Consider the following 16,225-nt stretch of genomic DNA (forward strand, 5'->3'; position numbering starts at 1 on the left):
TCAGCCTCCCGAGTAGCTGGGACTACAGGCACCCGCCACCTCGCCCAGCTAGTTTTTTGTATTTTTTAGTAGAGACAGGGTTTCACCGGGTTAGCCAGGATGGTCTCGATCTCCTGACCTCATGATCCGCCCATCTCGGCCTCCCAAAGTGCTGGGATTACAGGCTTGAGCGACCACGCCCGGCCGAGGTGTTTCTTTCTTATCAAACCCATCCATCACTCTTCTGTAGCCATTCCCAGGAAAGAATAAGTTAACATGATCTGAAGTTGGGGGCAGGAGGCTGAGGTGGGTTGGTGTTTTGATTTTTTTTTCTCTCTTTTCCAAAAAAATGTATTTCCCTCTAGCTGTACCTTAGGGCAGCAGGTTTTCATAAGGCTTCCCCAAACAAGTTGATAGTGTATTACAGAATATTTAGAAACCAGGTGAGGGGCCGGGCGCGGTGGCTTAAGCCTGTAATCCCAGCACTTTGGGATGCCAAGACGGGCGGATCACGAGGTCAGGAGATCGAGACCATCCTGGCTAACACGGTGAAACCCCGTCTCTACTAAAAAATACAAAAAACTAGCCGGGCGAGGTGGCGGGCGCCTGTAGTCCCAGCTACTCGGGTGGCTGAGGCAGGAGAATGGCGTGAACCCGGGAGGCGGAGCTTGCAGTGAGCCGCTATCCGGCCACTGCACTCCAGCCTGGGCGGCAGAGCGAGACTCCGTCTCCAAAAAAAAAAAAAAAAGAAACCAGGTGAGGGAAATGGCTATCGGTTCGACATCTTCTGTGAAGTCCTGTTCTCTATGCATCTTTTACTTTAGTTGCAGGAAACACTGTGCGTGCAGTTTTTGTTCTGACTTTTTGTTTAACATCACAAATATTTTCCATCTTGTTTCATGGTTTTAATAAATATGCTTTTTAAATTATGGCACAATATTCCTTTGAAGAGAATTACCTAAATTTAATTAATTATCTTCATACTTGAGGTTTTTACGTTCTTTTTTTTTTAGTTCTTTGAGCCATAAGAAATCTCTTCAGAAGTACTCCCCTTTTTTAAAGTTAGTCTCTGAATTCTAGTTCTTAATTCTTCTTTGTTCTGATGGCATCTGGACGTGAGTGTGAAGTTCCATGTTGCCGATGACTGACCACCTCAGTGGGACACAGAGGGCGGACACATAGCTCCCCAGGGCCTTTCACACCTGACGTTGGGTCTTGGAGGATTTTTGTTGATTGTATCGAAGGTGCACCGTGCTTTGGTTTCAAGCTTTTGCCATTGGTGTGAGTACCACCGTGACTCTTTTCCCCTTGACGCAGGGTGAAGTCCTGGGCATCACTAGGTTTGGCCTGGCCAAGATGAAGGAGAGTGTGCTGATGCTGGCCTCCTTTGAGAAGACAGCTGACCATCTCTTTGACGCTGCCTACTTCGGGCAGAAGGACTCCGTGTGCGGTAGGTTTGATGTTTCTATGAACAGCATCAAAGGCCTTTACTATTTACGACTTAGACCGTGTCTAGGCTTCTAAGGGAATGAAAGAAACTGAGTGGCAGAGCATTTATTTTTTCAAGAATAATGTCATAGATCATGAATTGGAACTGCTGGATCTTTTATCTCCAAAGCCTGACTGTAGCATCCTGCATCCCCGTTTACATTTGTTGGATGACTTCCCTCTGTCAGCACAGATGGTTTTTGGTCCAAGAAGAAAAGAGCAACCCTGAGCCTGTAAGAATTTTTCTAGCCCTTGACTTTGTAGTTAGCCACACTTCTCCTGACCCCTGTGTATGACACCAGGGCTGACAGGAGAGGGTACTGGCTGGGCACTGGGCAGAGCAGAGTGTCCTGCTGTCCTTGGGAGGTAGCCATCGATGCCTGCTCAGCCCTTGTGCCAGGCATCATATGTGCTAAGTATGTCAACCCACCCTTGGGGTGTGGATATTAAGCCCTTTGAGAAGTCAGAAGACCCAGGTGACCTAGCTTGCTGTCGAGTCTACCAGCAGAGCTTTGCTCTGCACCGTGCCTCATCCCCACCACTCAACAAAGCATGGCTCTGATGGGGCTGTACTGGCCTGCGGGAGAGGGAGCATGAGGGGAATTCTCCCCAATGTCTGGCTTCCCTGCCTCTTCCATGAGACCAGCACTGACTGCTGAGCTTTGCTCGAGCCTTTCTGATTCCACAGGAAGACCCTGCAGGCCTGCGGTGGGGGCTGGAGTTCGAGCCTTTCTGATTCCACAGGAAGACCCTGCAGGCCTGCGGTGGGGGCTGGAGTTCGAAAGGGTCAGCAGCCTGCCCCAGGGCACACGCTAATCAGGCCCGCAGAGATTCCAAGTCTGGCTGCCGTTTCCAGGCCAGAGCTCTGCTTCCCAGTAGCCCTTTGCTGTCTCACCTCCTGCTCTTGTATAGATTGGCATCATTAGAGTGTATACCTATTTTTTGCCTCTAAGATTAACTTTCTGTTTTCAAAAGGGACATGGATTGGAGATGGAGGGAAAGAAATATTACGTAATTCTTTAAGATAAAGAAGGATGAGAGCCGGGCATGGTGTTGCTGTAGTCCCAGCTACTCAGGAGGCTGAGGCAGGACAATCACTTGAGCCCAGGAGTTTGAGGCCAGCCTGGGCCACATAATGAGACCTCATGTCTATTTAAATATTTTTAAAAAACAAGCATGGGCCAGGCACGGTGGCTCATGCCTGTAATCCCAACACTTTGGGAGGCCGAGGCAGGTGGATCACGAGGTCAGGAGTTTGAGACCAGCCTGGCCAAGATGGTGAAACCCCATCTCTACTAAAAATACAAAAATTAGCCGGGCACAGGGGCAGGTGCCTATAATCCCAGCTACTCGGGAGGCTGAGGCAGGAGAATCTCTTGAACCCGGGAGGCAGAGGTTGCAATGAGCCGAGATCGCACCACGGCACTTTAGCCTGAGCGACAGAACAGGACTCCATCTCAAAAAAAAAAAAATACGAGCATGAAGGGAAAGAAAAAGGAGAGGCAGTTAGAGTGGGGCAAGAGGGAGGTACACGGAAGACTGGAAGAAGGCCCAGAGCCAGGAGAAGAGCGAGTCTGCCTGACAACAGGACTGAGACCCAGCACTCAGGCCTGACACCTGGAAACTGGGCCTTTGCTGCAGCTCTGCGGCTCCACACACCACCACCAACCTCTACTGCCTGGCTGCCACCCCACCTCCAATTTGAAGTTTTCCCCTCCTCCTGGTCTTTCAGCATATCGTTCGCCCTCATTGCATGTTGGTCTTTAGTTGTTTGCCTGTCTGGTTCCTTGTTAGCACAAAGTCTGTAAGACAGTAGCCATGTGCTTGCTCGTCGTAGACTCAAGGCTTATGCCAGGTTGACATGGGCTTGGAGAAAGAATCTGCACCACCCCCTTGCTCCTGTAACTCTATAGGTGCCCTGCCTTCCGGGTGTTTCTCATCAGGGCTGTAGATCATCAAGGCTCAGATGCTCTTAAGCCTGGCCTGGCCCCTTCCCCTGAGCACAGCTAACAGCTGCCTGCTGCAGTTTCCGAGGGGATTGTATTCTGCTCACTACTGTCCCAGTTGTTTGCTTTTCTTGTAGGCTCTAAGCTAAGGAAGCACTGGGTGGCAAACCTAGAGTTTCCTGAGCATCCTTTCGTATTCTTGCTAAGCTGTATTCTCAAAGGCACGGCCCTCCCAGGGTGCCTTTGGCTCAGGTGGGAGAGGAGAACTGGTGGACCTGACTCTCTCCAACAAACTCCTGGGCTGTGAGCAGGCACTGCCCTTCCCTGAAAGCACATAATCCCCCCGGCCTGCACTCCACAGCCACCCTTCTTTTCTAGATTGGAAGGAAAGGGATTTTCCAGAGTTCAGCCAGTTGATGTGGAGTGGTGCTGGAACTCACATCCTAATTTTCTGACACTTAAGCCAATAGTCTGTCTTCCTGAAAATGTAGCTTGTGTTTAGAGGCTCTCTGATGTTCATTCTGGTTGGTTTCAGGGGTATCTGAGTGCATCATCATGGGAATCCCAATGAACATTGGAACCGGTCTCTTCAAGCTGCTCCACAAGGCCGACAGGGACCCGAACCCCCCCAAGAGGCCCCTGATCTTCGACACAAATGAATTCCACATCCCCCTTGTCACATAGTCCAAGGAAAGAGGGGACCATGCCAGACCTTGACTCCTTGTCCTGTCTGCAGCTCATGTGAAGAGTTTTGTGCTCCCTGGGACAGGGGTCCTGAGGTCCCCACCTATGCCAGCAATCAGAGAAGCCCCCTTGGCATCCCCAGGAGCGGCTCCTCCTCTGATAGGGTGCAGCTCACACCAGTGACCCTGACTGTGCCATACTGCTTGGGAGAGCTGAGGGTTTTTTTGTTTGCTTGCTTGAAACTCAATCTATGGACGGCCCCACAGCTCCTGCACACCCTGCCTACCTGGACTTAAGGCCCAGCCAGGTGTCATGGCCCATCCCAGCTCACTGCATACATCCATCGGCTCCCCATGGTGTCTTCACACCTGACAGTGAACCAGGCCTGAGCCCCGCACAGGCCAGGGCATGTTCGTGGATTTTCCATTCCTTGGTCATGCTGGAATCTCTCAATGTGACATACTCATGTAAATATTGTTACTATTATTTATTTGTTCCAGTTGAAGGATTTGGAATTTTTGTTATTTTAGTTTTATTTTTGAAACCAAGCATCTATAGAAACCAAGAAAGCCAGCATGTAAGCGTCACTGGAAAAACTGGTTTAAGCAAACAGAGCCATCTGGGATTTGTAACTGAGCTGCAACTGTCATGAGGCCCAGGCAGCTCTGTAACATCTTTTGTAGATGCCCCTGGCTACCCTGTTGTTTTCATCTACCTCAGACCCCTGTCATGGGGCTCTACCCTGTGACAAGAGCCAAACCCATTCTCCATGGCCTATGGAAGCCTCACTGGAGTTTGGAGCCTGCTGCGATGGGGATGAGATGTTTTTTTATAGAATTATACTTACGTTCCTTGGATGATCTCTAGTTGATTTCTGAAGTTCTGAGTTGATGCTGTTAAGGTACCTGGGGTAGCCATTGGTTCTTGGATCTGTATTAGAATGAGTGCTTTCCCTTCATACTGATGAGATTGTGGATTAGGAATTCTTGACCTAAGTGATTTTTGGCCAGTGGTTGGGTTTAACATTCTATTAAAATTTGTAGGTTGGGCTGGGTGCTGTGGCTCACACCTATAATCCCAGCACTTTGGGAGGCTGAGGAGGGTGGATCGCTTGAGCCCAGGAGTTTGAGAGCAGCCTGGGCAACATGACAAAACCCCGTCTCTACAAAGAATACAAAAATTAGCCAGGCATGGTGGCGCATGCCTGTAGTCCCTGCTACTGGGGAGGCTGAGGTGGAAGGTTCATTTGAGCCTGGGAGGTGAAGGTTGTAATGAGCCAAGATCGTGCCACTACACTCCAGGCTGGGCAACAAAGCAAGACCTTGTCTCAAAAAAAAAAAAAAGCTTAAAAAAATTAATTAATTCTTATAAAAAATTGTAGTTTGACTTTATGATTTCCCTGCATCTACAAGGTAGACCTATTAACTTCTCTTGGGGTATCAGTGACGTGAAAAAATGCCATTTTTCTTCATGTTTAACCCCCCTTTATCTTTCAGTTGAGCTAGAGCCTGGTTTAGGACAAAGGATTAAGTTTGTTAACACTAATTCAGGGCTTCTACTTGAGACCCCATTGAGATCACTGCTTCTCATGTAACCTGGGAAGAGCCATAAAGGGGCACCCCCCACCCCAACTGCCTTCCTGGAAGCGTGCCTGGGAAGTAAGCTGTAGGCTTGATCTGAGCCAGGACCACTGGGATCCGTGCAAAGACCAGGGGAGGGTAGAATTGAATCATGGGAGGGAACTCCGACACCCGTTTTCTTCTGCGGGTGACGCACACTTTAAATGGAAGAGAGGTTGTGGCTATAACTTGTGGCTGGGAATAATAAAGATGGCACCGCCAAGGAGCCTCATCTTGCTTGAGTGAGTACTCAGTTGGGTGCTGCAGAGTCTTGAGTCTGTGTGAGACGTGTGTGATTGTGATGGGTGCGGATCAGCATATAGCACTTGGGAACAAGGCAGACTTTGGAGCAGAATGGTTATGTGAAGGGTCACATCACCCATGGGAAATCATACGTCTTGGAGGTGCTGGTCCTCCTCCTGGAACTGCCAGCCTTGCTAGGACTGTCAACATCAACAGCATTGCCTGGTAAACCCTACTGTCTGTGCTCCCCACTGTGTCCCATGACTGGTATTAAAATTCTCCCTACTATGATCATCTGCCCTGCCCAGGCATTGGGCTTTATGCCAGCACAGAGCTCAAAGGCCAGGGAGCAGCACATCTTCAAGCATGAGAGCTCAATCAAAGGGTTACATTTGAGTCTTTGTACCTGCTTGGAAGAAATAAAAATATGCGTGAATTCCATCTCATCCATGAACAGTTACATATTCTTGACTAGCAGTCTGTCCAGTTCTTTGCCATTTTTATGTCTTTTTTACAAGGGAGATTAAAATAGCTCCTGACTCAGTTACAGCCCCCTGCTGTGTTCAGCACTTTAGGAGTGGGAGTGACATTCTGGACTCTTTCAGGATGTTTGTCAGTTAAACTATGGTGCCATGTTTCTATTTCAGGGTTTACCCATGTGTATTCACATTGATTCTTGTCTGATTGAACCTGGCATTGTATGTTTATTTTTCTTGATTTTTGCTATCTGTTGGCAGACCTCTTTATTTTTCAACCACAACCCAAGAGAGGAAATATTTGCGTTACCTAAAACTATAGCAGAATAATCCTTGTGGGTTGTGAAAAAGGATGTTGGTCTTATATGGGCTGTAACTCCTAGAATGAGAACAAGGAGCTCACCTCTCCAGGCGCTGGCAGTCAACAGTGAATGCCCCTGTTACCCCCACCCCTGTGACTTAGAAATGTAGGAAATAAAGTGCCCCCTGAGCTAATCCAGCCCCAGTAGGAGGCACTGAAAGGACTCAAGTCTAGAGTCTGGAAGCGCCACCTGGCCAGGATCAGGTGCATAGCTTAACTTTTCTTTTATTCATTCAACAAAGATTTAAGGCCTGCTACTTCCAAGGCACTGTTCTAGGCATTAGGGGTGCAGCAGTAAACACAACAGGTGAATTAGATGTTAATACATCTGGCCAGGCGCAGTGGCTCACGCCTGTAATTCCAGCACTTTGGGAGGCTAAGGTGAGTGGATCACCTGAGGTCAGGAGTTGGAGACCAGCCTGGCCAACGTGGTGAAACCCTGTCTCTACTAAAAATAGAAAAATTAGCCAGGTGTGGTGGCATGCGCCTGTAATCCCAGCTACTGGGGAGGCTGAGGTAGGAGAATCGCTTGAACCAGGGAGGCGGAGGTTGCAGTGAGCCAAGATCACACAATTGCACTCCAGCCTGGAAGACAGAGTGAGACTCCATCTCAAAAAAAAAAAAAAAAAAAGGTTAATACATCTAAAAGGAATTCCGCAGAAGCAGGTGAAGCAAAGAGGCTCAGATTCAATGTGCAGAAGTGTGTCCAGCACACTCTGGGGTGAAAGCTGCAGATCAAGGGATTGTGCTCCTGTGGGCACATCAGGCCCCACCAAGGTACAGAAAGGTCCGTCTGTGGCTGCAACCTCCGGTTCCAACCCCTCCCCCAGGGCCTCTCATGACGCTAATTTGGCCTCCTTGCCTTAGGCTTGGATTTTGGGGAGTGTGCCCTGAGTGAGAACACAAGCCTGCAGTCACTGGGAAAGGTTGCCACCGTCCTTTCCCCAGCCTACTGGCAGTGTTAGTATGTGAACATTTGAATCCATTAATACTTGCTACACTTCTGCTCTGTGCCAGGCAGTGCACTAGGCCCTTGAGGAAGGTCCCTGCATGAATGGAGCTTACCATCTGGTCAGGGTCATCTTGTTATGAGCCTGAGTTCTACAATCAGAGTGTCAAGATTTAAATCTCAACTCCCCCTTTTTTAAATTTTTATTTATTTTTTAATTTTAAATAGAGACGGGTCTTGCTATATGTTCCCAGCCCAGTTGGTCTCGAACACCTGGGTTCAAACAATCCTCTCAAAGTGCTGGGATTACAGGCGTGAGCCACCATGCTGAGTCCCAGTTCCCCCTTTCCATCTGGTGAACATGAACAAATTACTTAACCTCTCCTTGCCTCACTTGACTCATGTATAAGATAGGAATACTGTTTAGTAGTGTTTGACTCATTGGGTCATTGTGAGTTTTAAAGGTGATTACACATAAAAAGGTCTTAGTACAGTGTCTGGCACATAATACACATTAAATGTTTGCAGTTATTAATACAGTGACATTATTTTTTCCTGGAAAACATGGTCTGTGAATTCACAACTAAAAACCAATTCTCTAGCTCTTTTTGTTTGACCCTAAGTGGAGCTTGGTGGACTTGGGATCTAGCCTCCCTAGACATAGCAACTACCCAGCTGTCTGCTCAATCAGTAGGTTGTGGGAAGTATTTTACATGGGGGAGGAGAAGGGTTAGGGAAGGGGATGGATGTTGGCCACTGCGTGGTTGAGGGCTTGAACACTTTAATGCACGCCATAAAGTAAGTGTGATCTCATTTTAGAGTCACAGGTAGTAAGACCAGAATAATTCAGACAGGCAGGTTTTCTGTAGAGGTGCGGATGTTGGTAACACCTATGTATTTAGATTATGTAAGAAGGTATCCCATAAGGGGGAACTTAACATTTTTCTCTCTCTTTAAAAGAATATGTTAGGGCCGGGTGCAGTGGCTCATGCCTGTAATCCCAGCACTTTGGGAGGCCAAGGCTGGTGGATCATTTGAGGTCAGGAGTTTAAGACCAGCCTGGCCAACATGGTGAAACCCCATCTCTACTAAAAATACAAAAATTAGCCGGGTAGTGGTGGTGCACACCTGTAATCCCAACTATTCAGGAGGCTGACACAGGAGAATCACTTGATCCTGGGAGGCAGAGGTTGTGGTAAGCTGAGATCACACCAGTGTACTTCAGTCTGGGTGACAGAGTGAGACCCTGTTAAAAAAAAAAATAAAAAAAAGAATAGAACAGAAACTGGGTGACAAGGACAGAGGTAGGAAGTGACTCTAGTTTTTGTTTGTTTGTTTGTTTTGTTTTGTTTTGTCGTTTGTTTGTTTTTCCAGACAGGTTCATTCTCTGTCACCCAGGCTGGAGTAGAGTGGCATGATGACTTCGGATCACTGCGACCTCTTCACCTCCCAGGCTCAAGCAGTCCTTCCCACCTCAGCCTCCAGAGCAGGTAGGACTACAGGCACATTGCCCTGCTAATTTTTCTTTCTTTCTTTTTTTTGTTTTTGTAGTGATGGGATTTCACCATGTTGCCCAGGCTTCACTCTGTTCTGTTGTACCTTTCTAATTTTGTACCTTCTGAAGGTCTTGCCAATTTTTTTTTTTTTTTTTAAATCAATACCTGGGCAACATGGCAAAACCCCATCTCCACAAAAAATAAAAAAAATTAGCTGGGCATCATGGCACACATCTGTGGTCCCAGCTACTCAGGAGGCTGACGTGGGAGGATCGGTTGAGCCCAGAAGGTGGAGACTGCAGTGAATCAAGATCACACCACTGCATTCCAGCCTGGGCAACAGAGTGAGACCCTGTCTCAAAAAAATAAATCAACAGCTGATGGTAAAGAAATCCAGTTACCTTGGAGCAAACCCTGTCCCGGAAAGTACTTGAGTGTTCTGAAGGTAGTTGAGTGGTCCCTTCCAGTGATAGCGACGTAAAGCTGGTAGGCACTAGTCACCAGTTAGGACAAGGTAACCAAAAAATGCAAGTCAACAAGCCTTAAATACATAGGATTTTCTTTCTGACATAAAAAGTCCACAGTAGGCATTCCAAGGCTGATAGAACAGTTCACCAAGTTGTTGGGGAGGGACCCAGGCCCCTCCCAGCCTTCCACTACACCACCCCTCCACCATTCCTCATGGTTCAATGTGGCTGCTGAGGTTCCAGGCATTCCAGCCAGGAGAAGGGGAAAGAGACATAGCACTTCCCTTTAAGGAAAGTTCCCAAAAGTTACTTGACACTTCTGTTTACATCCCATGAGCCAGAACTGACATAGCCAAACCCAGCTCCAGAGAGGCTGGAAAATGTTTGGACTCTGGGTGGCCATGTGCCTAGCTAAAAATAGATCCCTCTGTTAGCAAAGAAAGAGGGGGAGGGCCACAGGAAGTGGAGAATGATGTATCTCTGCCTCATGATGGGCAGGACTTTTCTTTTTTGCTTTTTTGGCTTGACAAAGGTCAGAATATCCCCCTAATCCCTCAGAAAAAAGGGACTGAGACCCTGATCCCTTCATTCTCCCTTTTACTTTCCCCTTCTTGCAAATTTCATGCTTGAGTTACGGTGGGGTTTTTTTTTTTTTTAATATATAAACTGACATTTAAATTAGATCACATTCCCTTCGCAGGCTGTTTAAAATGTTTCAGGGCTGATGGAAAATGTGACTGTCAAACATTCATTCAACAAATAACACTTTTTTGACCCCCTACTGTATCCTGGCCCCAATACCAGGTCCTGGGTTTAAAGTGATGAACAGTATTGCTATGGCTCTTTTCCTTGTGGAATTAATCTAGTCACAGCACTGTCCAGCAGTACTGCAGTATATAGTAATATAGATGACAGTAATTATGTAAGTCTTATGTAATTTTTTTTTTTTTTTTTTTTGAGACAGAGTCTCGCTCTGTTGCCCGGGCTGGAGTGCAGTGGCCGGATCTCAGCTCACTGCAAGCTCCGCCTCCCGGGTTTACGCCATTCTCCGGCCTCAGCCTCCCAAGTAGCTGGGACTACAGGCGACCACCACCACGCCCGGCTAGTTTTTTGTGTTTTTAGTAGAGACGGGGTTTCACCGTGTTAGCCAGGATGGTCTCGATCTCCTGACCTCGTGATCCGCCCGTCTCGGCCTCCCAAAGTGCTGGGATTACAAGCTTGAGCCACCGCGCCCGGCTTTTTTTTTTTTTTTTGAGATGGAGTCTTGCTCTGTTGCCCATGCTGGAGTACAGTGGCACAATCTCAGCTCACTGCAACCTCTACCTCCTGGGTTCAAGCAATTTTCCTGTCTCAGCCTCCCGAGTAGCTGGCAGTACAGGCACACGCCACTACACCCAGCTAATTTTTTTGTATTTTTAGTGGAGATAGGGTTTCACCATATTGGCTAGGCTGGTCTTGAACTCCTGACCTCACGTAATCCACCCACCTCAGCCTCCCAAAGTGCTGGGATTACAGGTGTGAGCCACCATTCCCGGCCCATATGTAATTTTAAATCTAGTATTGGCCAGGCATGGTAGCTCACGTCTGTAATCCCAGCACTTTGGGAGGGTGAGGCAGGAGTACTGCTTGAATCCAGGCATTTGAGACCATCCTGAGCAACATGTAAAAACCCTGTCTCTACAAAGAATACAAAACATTATCCAGGCATGGTGGCACGCACTTGTAATCCCAGCTACTTGGGAGGCCGAGGTGGGAGGATCACCTGAGCCTAGGGAGAAGAAACGAGAAATTAATTTTAACAATACATTTTATAACATGCCCAAAATGTCATTTCAATGTGTAATCAATATAAAAATGACTGAGATATTTTACACTCTTATTTTCATACTAAGTTTTCCAAATCCAGTGTCTATTTTGCGCTTAGCACATAGCAAGTTTCACGTGCTCAGTAGCCACATAGCCCAAGGGTTGGCCATTCAGCTCCCCCGCTCACTCTCCAAGAACTTTCCAGTAAATGCTTCCTAGGGCTTACATTAACCAGAAATGATTTTCTGTTGCCTGCTAGCCTGGCCCCAAACCTGAGACCTGTATGAAGGTGGATAGTCCACACTCAGAAAAGAGAAGCAGGATAGTAGTCATGGAAGTTGGAATCTGCCAAGGAGTATGCAACAACTCACCAGCCAAATGAACTTGTCCTAAAAATACAGATCTAATTTTTTTAAAAAAGAAAAGACCAAGTGCAGTGGCTCACACCTGTAATCCCAGCATCCCAGCACTTTGGGAAGCCAAGGCGGGTGGATCACTTGAGGTCAGGAGTTTGAGATCAGCCTGGCCAACATGGTGAAACTCCATCTCTACTAAAGATACAAAAATTAGCCAGGCATGATGGCGCGTGCCTGTAGTCCCAGCTACTCAGGAGGCATGAGAATCGCTTGAACCCAGGAGGCAGAGGCTGCAGTGAGCCAAAACCGCGCCATTACACTCCAGCCTGAGCGACAGAGCAAGACCCTGTCTCAGGGGAAAAAAAGGAAGGGAAAAATGGTGAAGAGAGCCCAGTGTAGACAGACCCGAGTCTCATCATCTTCTCAAGAAGCTTTTTGGGTTGCCCAGGCCTTAAGTAGGCCTGTGCTTCCAAATTTCATTTGCTGGAGGAGTGCCAGTGTGCTGGCGAAGTCAGAGGCTAGAAGAAGCACGTTCTTGCACCTTGCAGTCTGTTCCACCACCGAGGAGCGGGCCTGACCCGAGTGGCCTGCAGTAAAGCTCCGAGTCAGGGAGCATGGTAAAATCACCTAACGCTGGTGTTTCAGGTAAATCACAATCTCTCCCCATAGACAACTTGATCTTCCTCATGTACAAGATAAGCTACTTATTCAGTAAGACAGCACTCAGGGAAGTATGAATTTTCAGACCTCGTGATAAATCCACTGGTCTGGCACAAATGGACCTGGACTGGGATAGCCATGACTCCAGTTCTAGCCACCTTTCTGCCTGCCATTAGCAGCATTGCCTGCGGCAGGCTGCCTCCCTTCTGTGTCTGTTTCCCAGTCTGTATAATGGAGATTAAACTCTCAGCCATGCATGTCTGCTTCCAAGCATCCATGAGGCATCTAGAAGCCAGAAAGCTTTGTACATCAGTTAGGCAGAACATGCAGAGGGAGCTGGTCACTGCTGATGGAGTCTCAAGTCTTGGCTAGCTCCTTCCATACCTCACCCTCTTGCCTTTCAGGAATTGTCCTGAGACCTGAAGCTGAGCCCTGAGAGGGTGCCTGGGACTGCCCCCGGCCCTGGTGTCACTGTGCGCCACAGCTTACCCTGATGTTCTCTAGGCCCCTTCCCTAACACTGAAACTACTCTCTAACCTGGGTAGGTTTTTTTTTTTTCTTTCTTGGGGGGGTGGGGAGAGGGGGGACAGGTTTGCTCTTGTTGCCCAGACTGGAGTGCAATGACATGATCTCAGCTCACTGCAACCTCTGCCTCCTGGATTCAAATGATTCTCCTGCCTCAGCCTCCCAAGTAGCTGAGATTACAGGCATGCACGACCATGCCCGGCTAATTTTTGTATTTTTAGTAGAAATGAGGGTTCACCATGTTGGCCAGGCTGGTCTCGAACTCCTGACCTCAGGTGATCCACCCGCCTTGGCATCCCAAAGTGCTAGAATTACAGGCGTGAGCCACTGCGCCCAGCCATGGATGTTTTGTTTTGCTAATTGTCTGCCTTTCCCTGGTCGAATGTAAGCTCCATAAGGACAGGGGTTTTGTTTTTTAATTCACTGCTGTATCCCCAGTGCTTAGCACACAGTGCCTGGCACGTAGTAGCCACTTTAAACACATCAGTCAAATGAGTATATGAAGGAGTGGATTCCATCTTAAATTCACTTTTAGAATTTGACGTCAAGGAGGAGTGAGGGCCTTGGAGCCCAGCAGGCCTGGAGTGGAATCCCTGCTTGGTTACTGCATAGCTCCAAGTTGTTCCCATCCTGATCAGGGTTAAGATGTCCTCCTGGCTGCAGGGTCTCCCTATTTAAGGACTGCACAAGCGTAACTGCCTCTTGTCCTCTCACCACTTCACAAAAGGCTCAATTCCAATTTTGCCCAAAGAGGGCCCCTCACAGGGCCAGACCAAGGGCATCAGGCTCTGACCACCATCTCCCGCCTCCCCACATTTTCTGCCTTCAGGCCTGGGCCCCAACCCTGGCCCCAAACACAAGAGCCAGAGCCAAATGCTTCTAGCATATACCACCACGGGTGATTTATTTAAGGGTCTCCGAATAATCGCTTAAGTGTCACCATGGCAACCTGAAGAGTTGCCATGGAGATTGGAGCAGGAAACATCCCCATGGAGACCCCTGGGAGACGCTCTAGGAAATCATTACCAGGTGGAGGGGGCTTGGGAAGGGGGAGCTGGACAAATAAGGGAGCCCCACGGTTTGTGTGCTGCCACAAGAAGGGGGGTTGAAGGAGCAAAGTGGGAAAGACCAGCCTAGAAAAGCAGGCAAGTTAATGATCTCCAACTCTAGGGTCCCATGTGATGAATAACTTCCATTATGTCCATAGAAGAGATCTGACAGAAAAGACAAGAATCTGGTGGTAATGGTGGCCCCCAGGACGGGGTTGGAGGAAAGAGGTTTCTTTTTCACTTTATACTCCTTTGTACTATTTGACTTTCTTTTATCATAGGCATGTAAATAGTTATTATTCCAAAATTAAATAAGTTATTTACTATGTTAAATATTTTATATGCTCAAAACAACCCCATAGAGTAGGTATCATCTCCATTATATGGATGAGGAAACTGCTGTTAAGAAAGGTTCAGAAAGTGGCCCACAAGGCCAGGAGTGGCGACTCATGCCTGTAATCCCAGCACTTTGGAAGGCCAAGGTGGAAGGATCACTTGAACCCAAGAGTTCAAGGTGAGCCTGAGCAACAGAGTGAGACCCTGTCTCTACAAAAATATTTTAAAATTATCTGGAGGTGGTGCACACCTATAATCCCGGCTACTCAGGAAGCTGAGCTGGGAAGATTGCTTGAGCCCAGGAGGTCAAGGCTGCAGTGAACCATAATCTCAACACTGCACTTCAGCCTGGGTGACAGAGTGTGACCCTGTCTCGAAAGAAGAAAGGGAGGAAAGAAAGGGAAGAGAGGGAGGGCAGGAAGGGAGGGAGGAAGGGAGGGAGGAAGGGAGGGAGGGAGGGAGGGCGGGCACAGTCATGACGACAGTCGAGAATCAAATCCAGAGCTCCTTGTCCCCTATGCAAGCCTGGATTCTCTGATCTCAACCCAGCTCTACCACTAACATGTCAGGCACCTTTAGGTAACCCGCATCCCTCTGGGCCTCAGTTTCCTTACCTGTCAGATAGTTTAGCAGTTGGGACTGGATGAAGACGAAGGTCTCTCTAGCTTGACATCCTGAGTTCACGAAGAGTTCCCCTCAGCACCATGAAGAATCACAGCTGTGGGTGGGGAGTGGGGAGTAGGGAGTGTGGTGACAGGGAGGAAAGGGGCGTGACAACAACCCTCAGGGACCTTGAGAAACCTCTGGATTCTCCCTTTGCAGAGAGTGTAAGAGAAGCAGGGAAGGTGAACCACCAGGAAAGTGTGCATCAAAACCGCAATGGAGCCAGGCGAGGTGGCTCCTGCCTGTTATCCCAGCACTTTGGGAGGCTGAGGCAGGGGAATCACTTGAGCCCAGGAGTTTGAGGTTACAGTGAGCTAAGATTGTGCCACTACACTCCAGCCTGGGCAACAGAGAGCCAGTCTCAAAAAACGGAATAGAAAAAAAAAAAAAAGTTTTTGAAAAACACATGGCTGATTCCGGGAGCGGTGACTCACACCTGTAATCCCAGCACTTTGGGAGGCTGAAGCGGGTGGATCAGTTGAGGTCAGGAGTTCGAGATCAACCTGGCCAACATGATGAAACCCTGTCTCTACTAAAAATACAAAAATTACCCGGACATGCTTGCTTGAGCCCAGGAGACAGAGGTTGCAGTGAGCTGAGATCGCATCACTGTACATCAGCCTGGGTGACAAATTGAGACTTTATCTCAAAACAAAAAACAAAACAAAACAAAAAAAACACAGCTGGGTGCAATGGCTCTCACACCTGTAATTCCAGCACTTCAGGAGGCTGAAGTGGGCAGATCACTTAAACCCGGAAGTTTGAGACCAGCTTGTGTGACAGAGTGAGACCCTGTCTCAGGGGAAAAAAAAAAAAAAAAAAAAAGGCCAGTCTTGGTGGCACGCCTGTAATCCCAGCAGTTTGGGATGCTGACACGGGTGTATCACCTGACATCAGGAGTTCGAGACCAGCCTGGCCAACATGGAGAAACCCTGTCTCTACTAAAAATGTAGAAGTTAGCTGGGTGTGATGGTGGACGCCTGTAATTCCAGCTATTCAGGAGGCTGAGCTGGGAGAATCACTTGAACCCGGGAAGCAGAGGTTGCAGTGAGTCGAGATTGCATCATCGCACTCCATCCTGGGTGACAAGAGTGAAATTCCATCTCAACAACAACAACCAAA

At 48.1% G+C, this 16,225-nt stretch overlaps 1 protein-coding gene across 1 annotated transcript in view; it reads left to right on the plus strand.

Moving 5' to 3' along the window:
* POLR3A (RNA polymerase III subunit A) overlaps positions 1 to 5,953 on the plus strand; it is a 50,470-nt gene extending 44,517 nt beyond the window's left edge. The window contains exons 30-31 of the mRNA XM_007962847.3: positions 1,297 to 1,429; positions 3,949 to 5,953. Of these exons, the coding sequence (XP_007961038.1) occupies positions 1,297 to 1,429; positions 3,949 to 4,097 (282 nt within the window). The 3' untranslated portion in view covers positions 4,098 to 5,953. The remainder of the gene's footprint in view (positions 1 to 1,296; positions 1,430 to 3,948) is intronic.
* The last annotated feature ends 10,272 nt before the right edge of the window (positions 5,954 to 16,225 follow it).

This window comes from Chlorocebus sabaeus, chromosome 9 (genome assembly GCF_047675955.1).
Source record: "Chlorocebus sabaeus isolate Y175 chromosome 9, mChlSab1.0.hap1, whole genome shotgun sequence".
Lineage (NCBI taxonomy): Eukaryota > Metazoa > Chordata > Mammalia > Primates > Cercopithecidae > Chlorocebus > Chlorocebus sabaeus.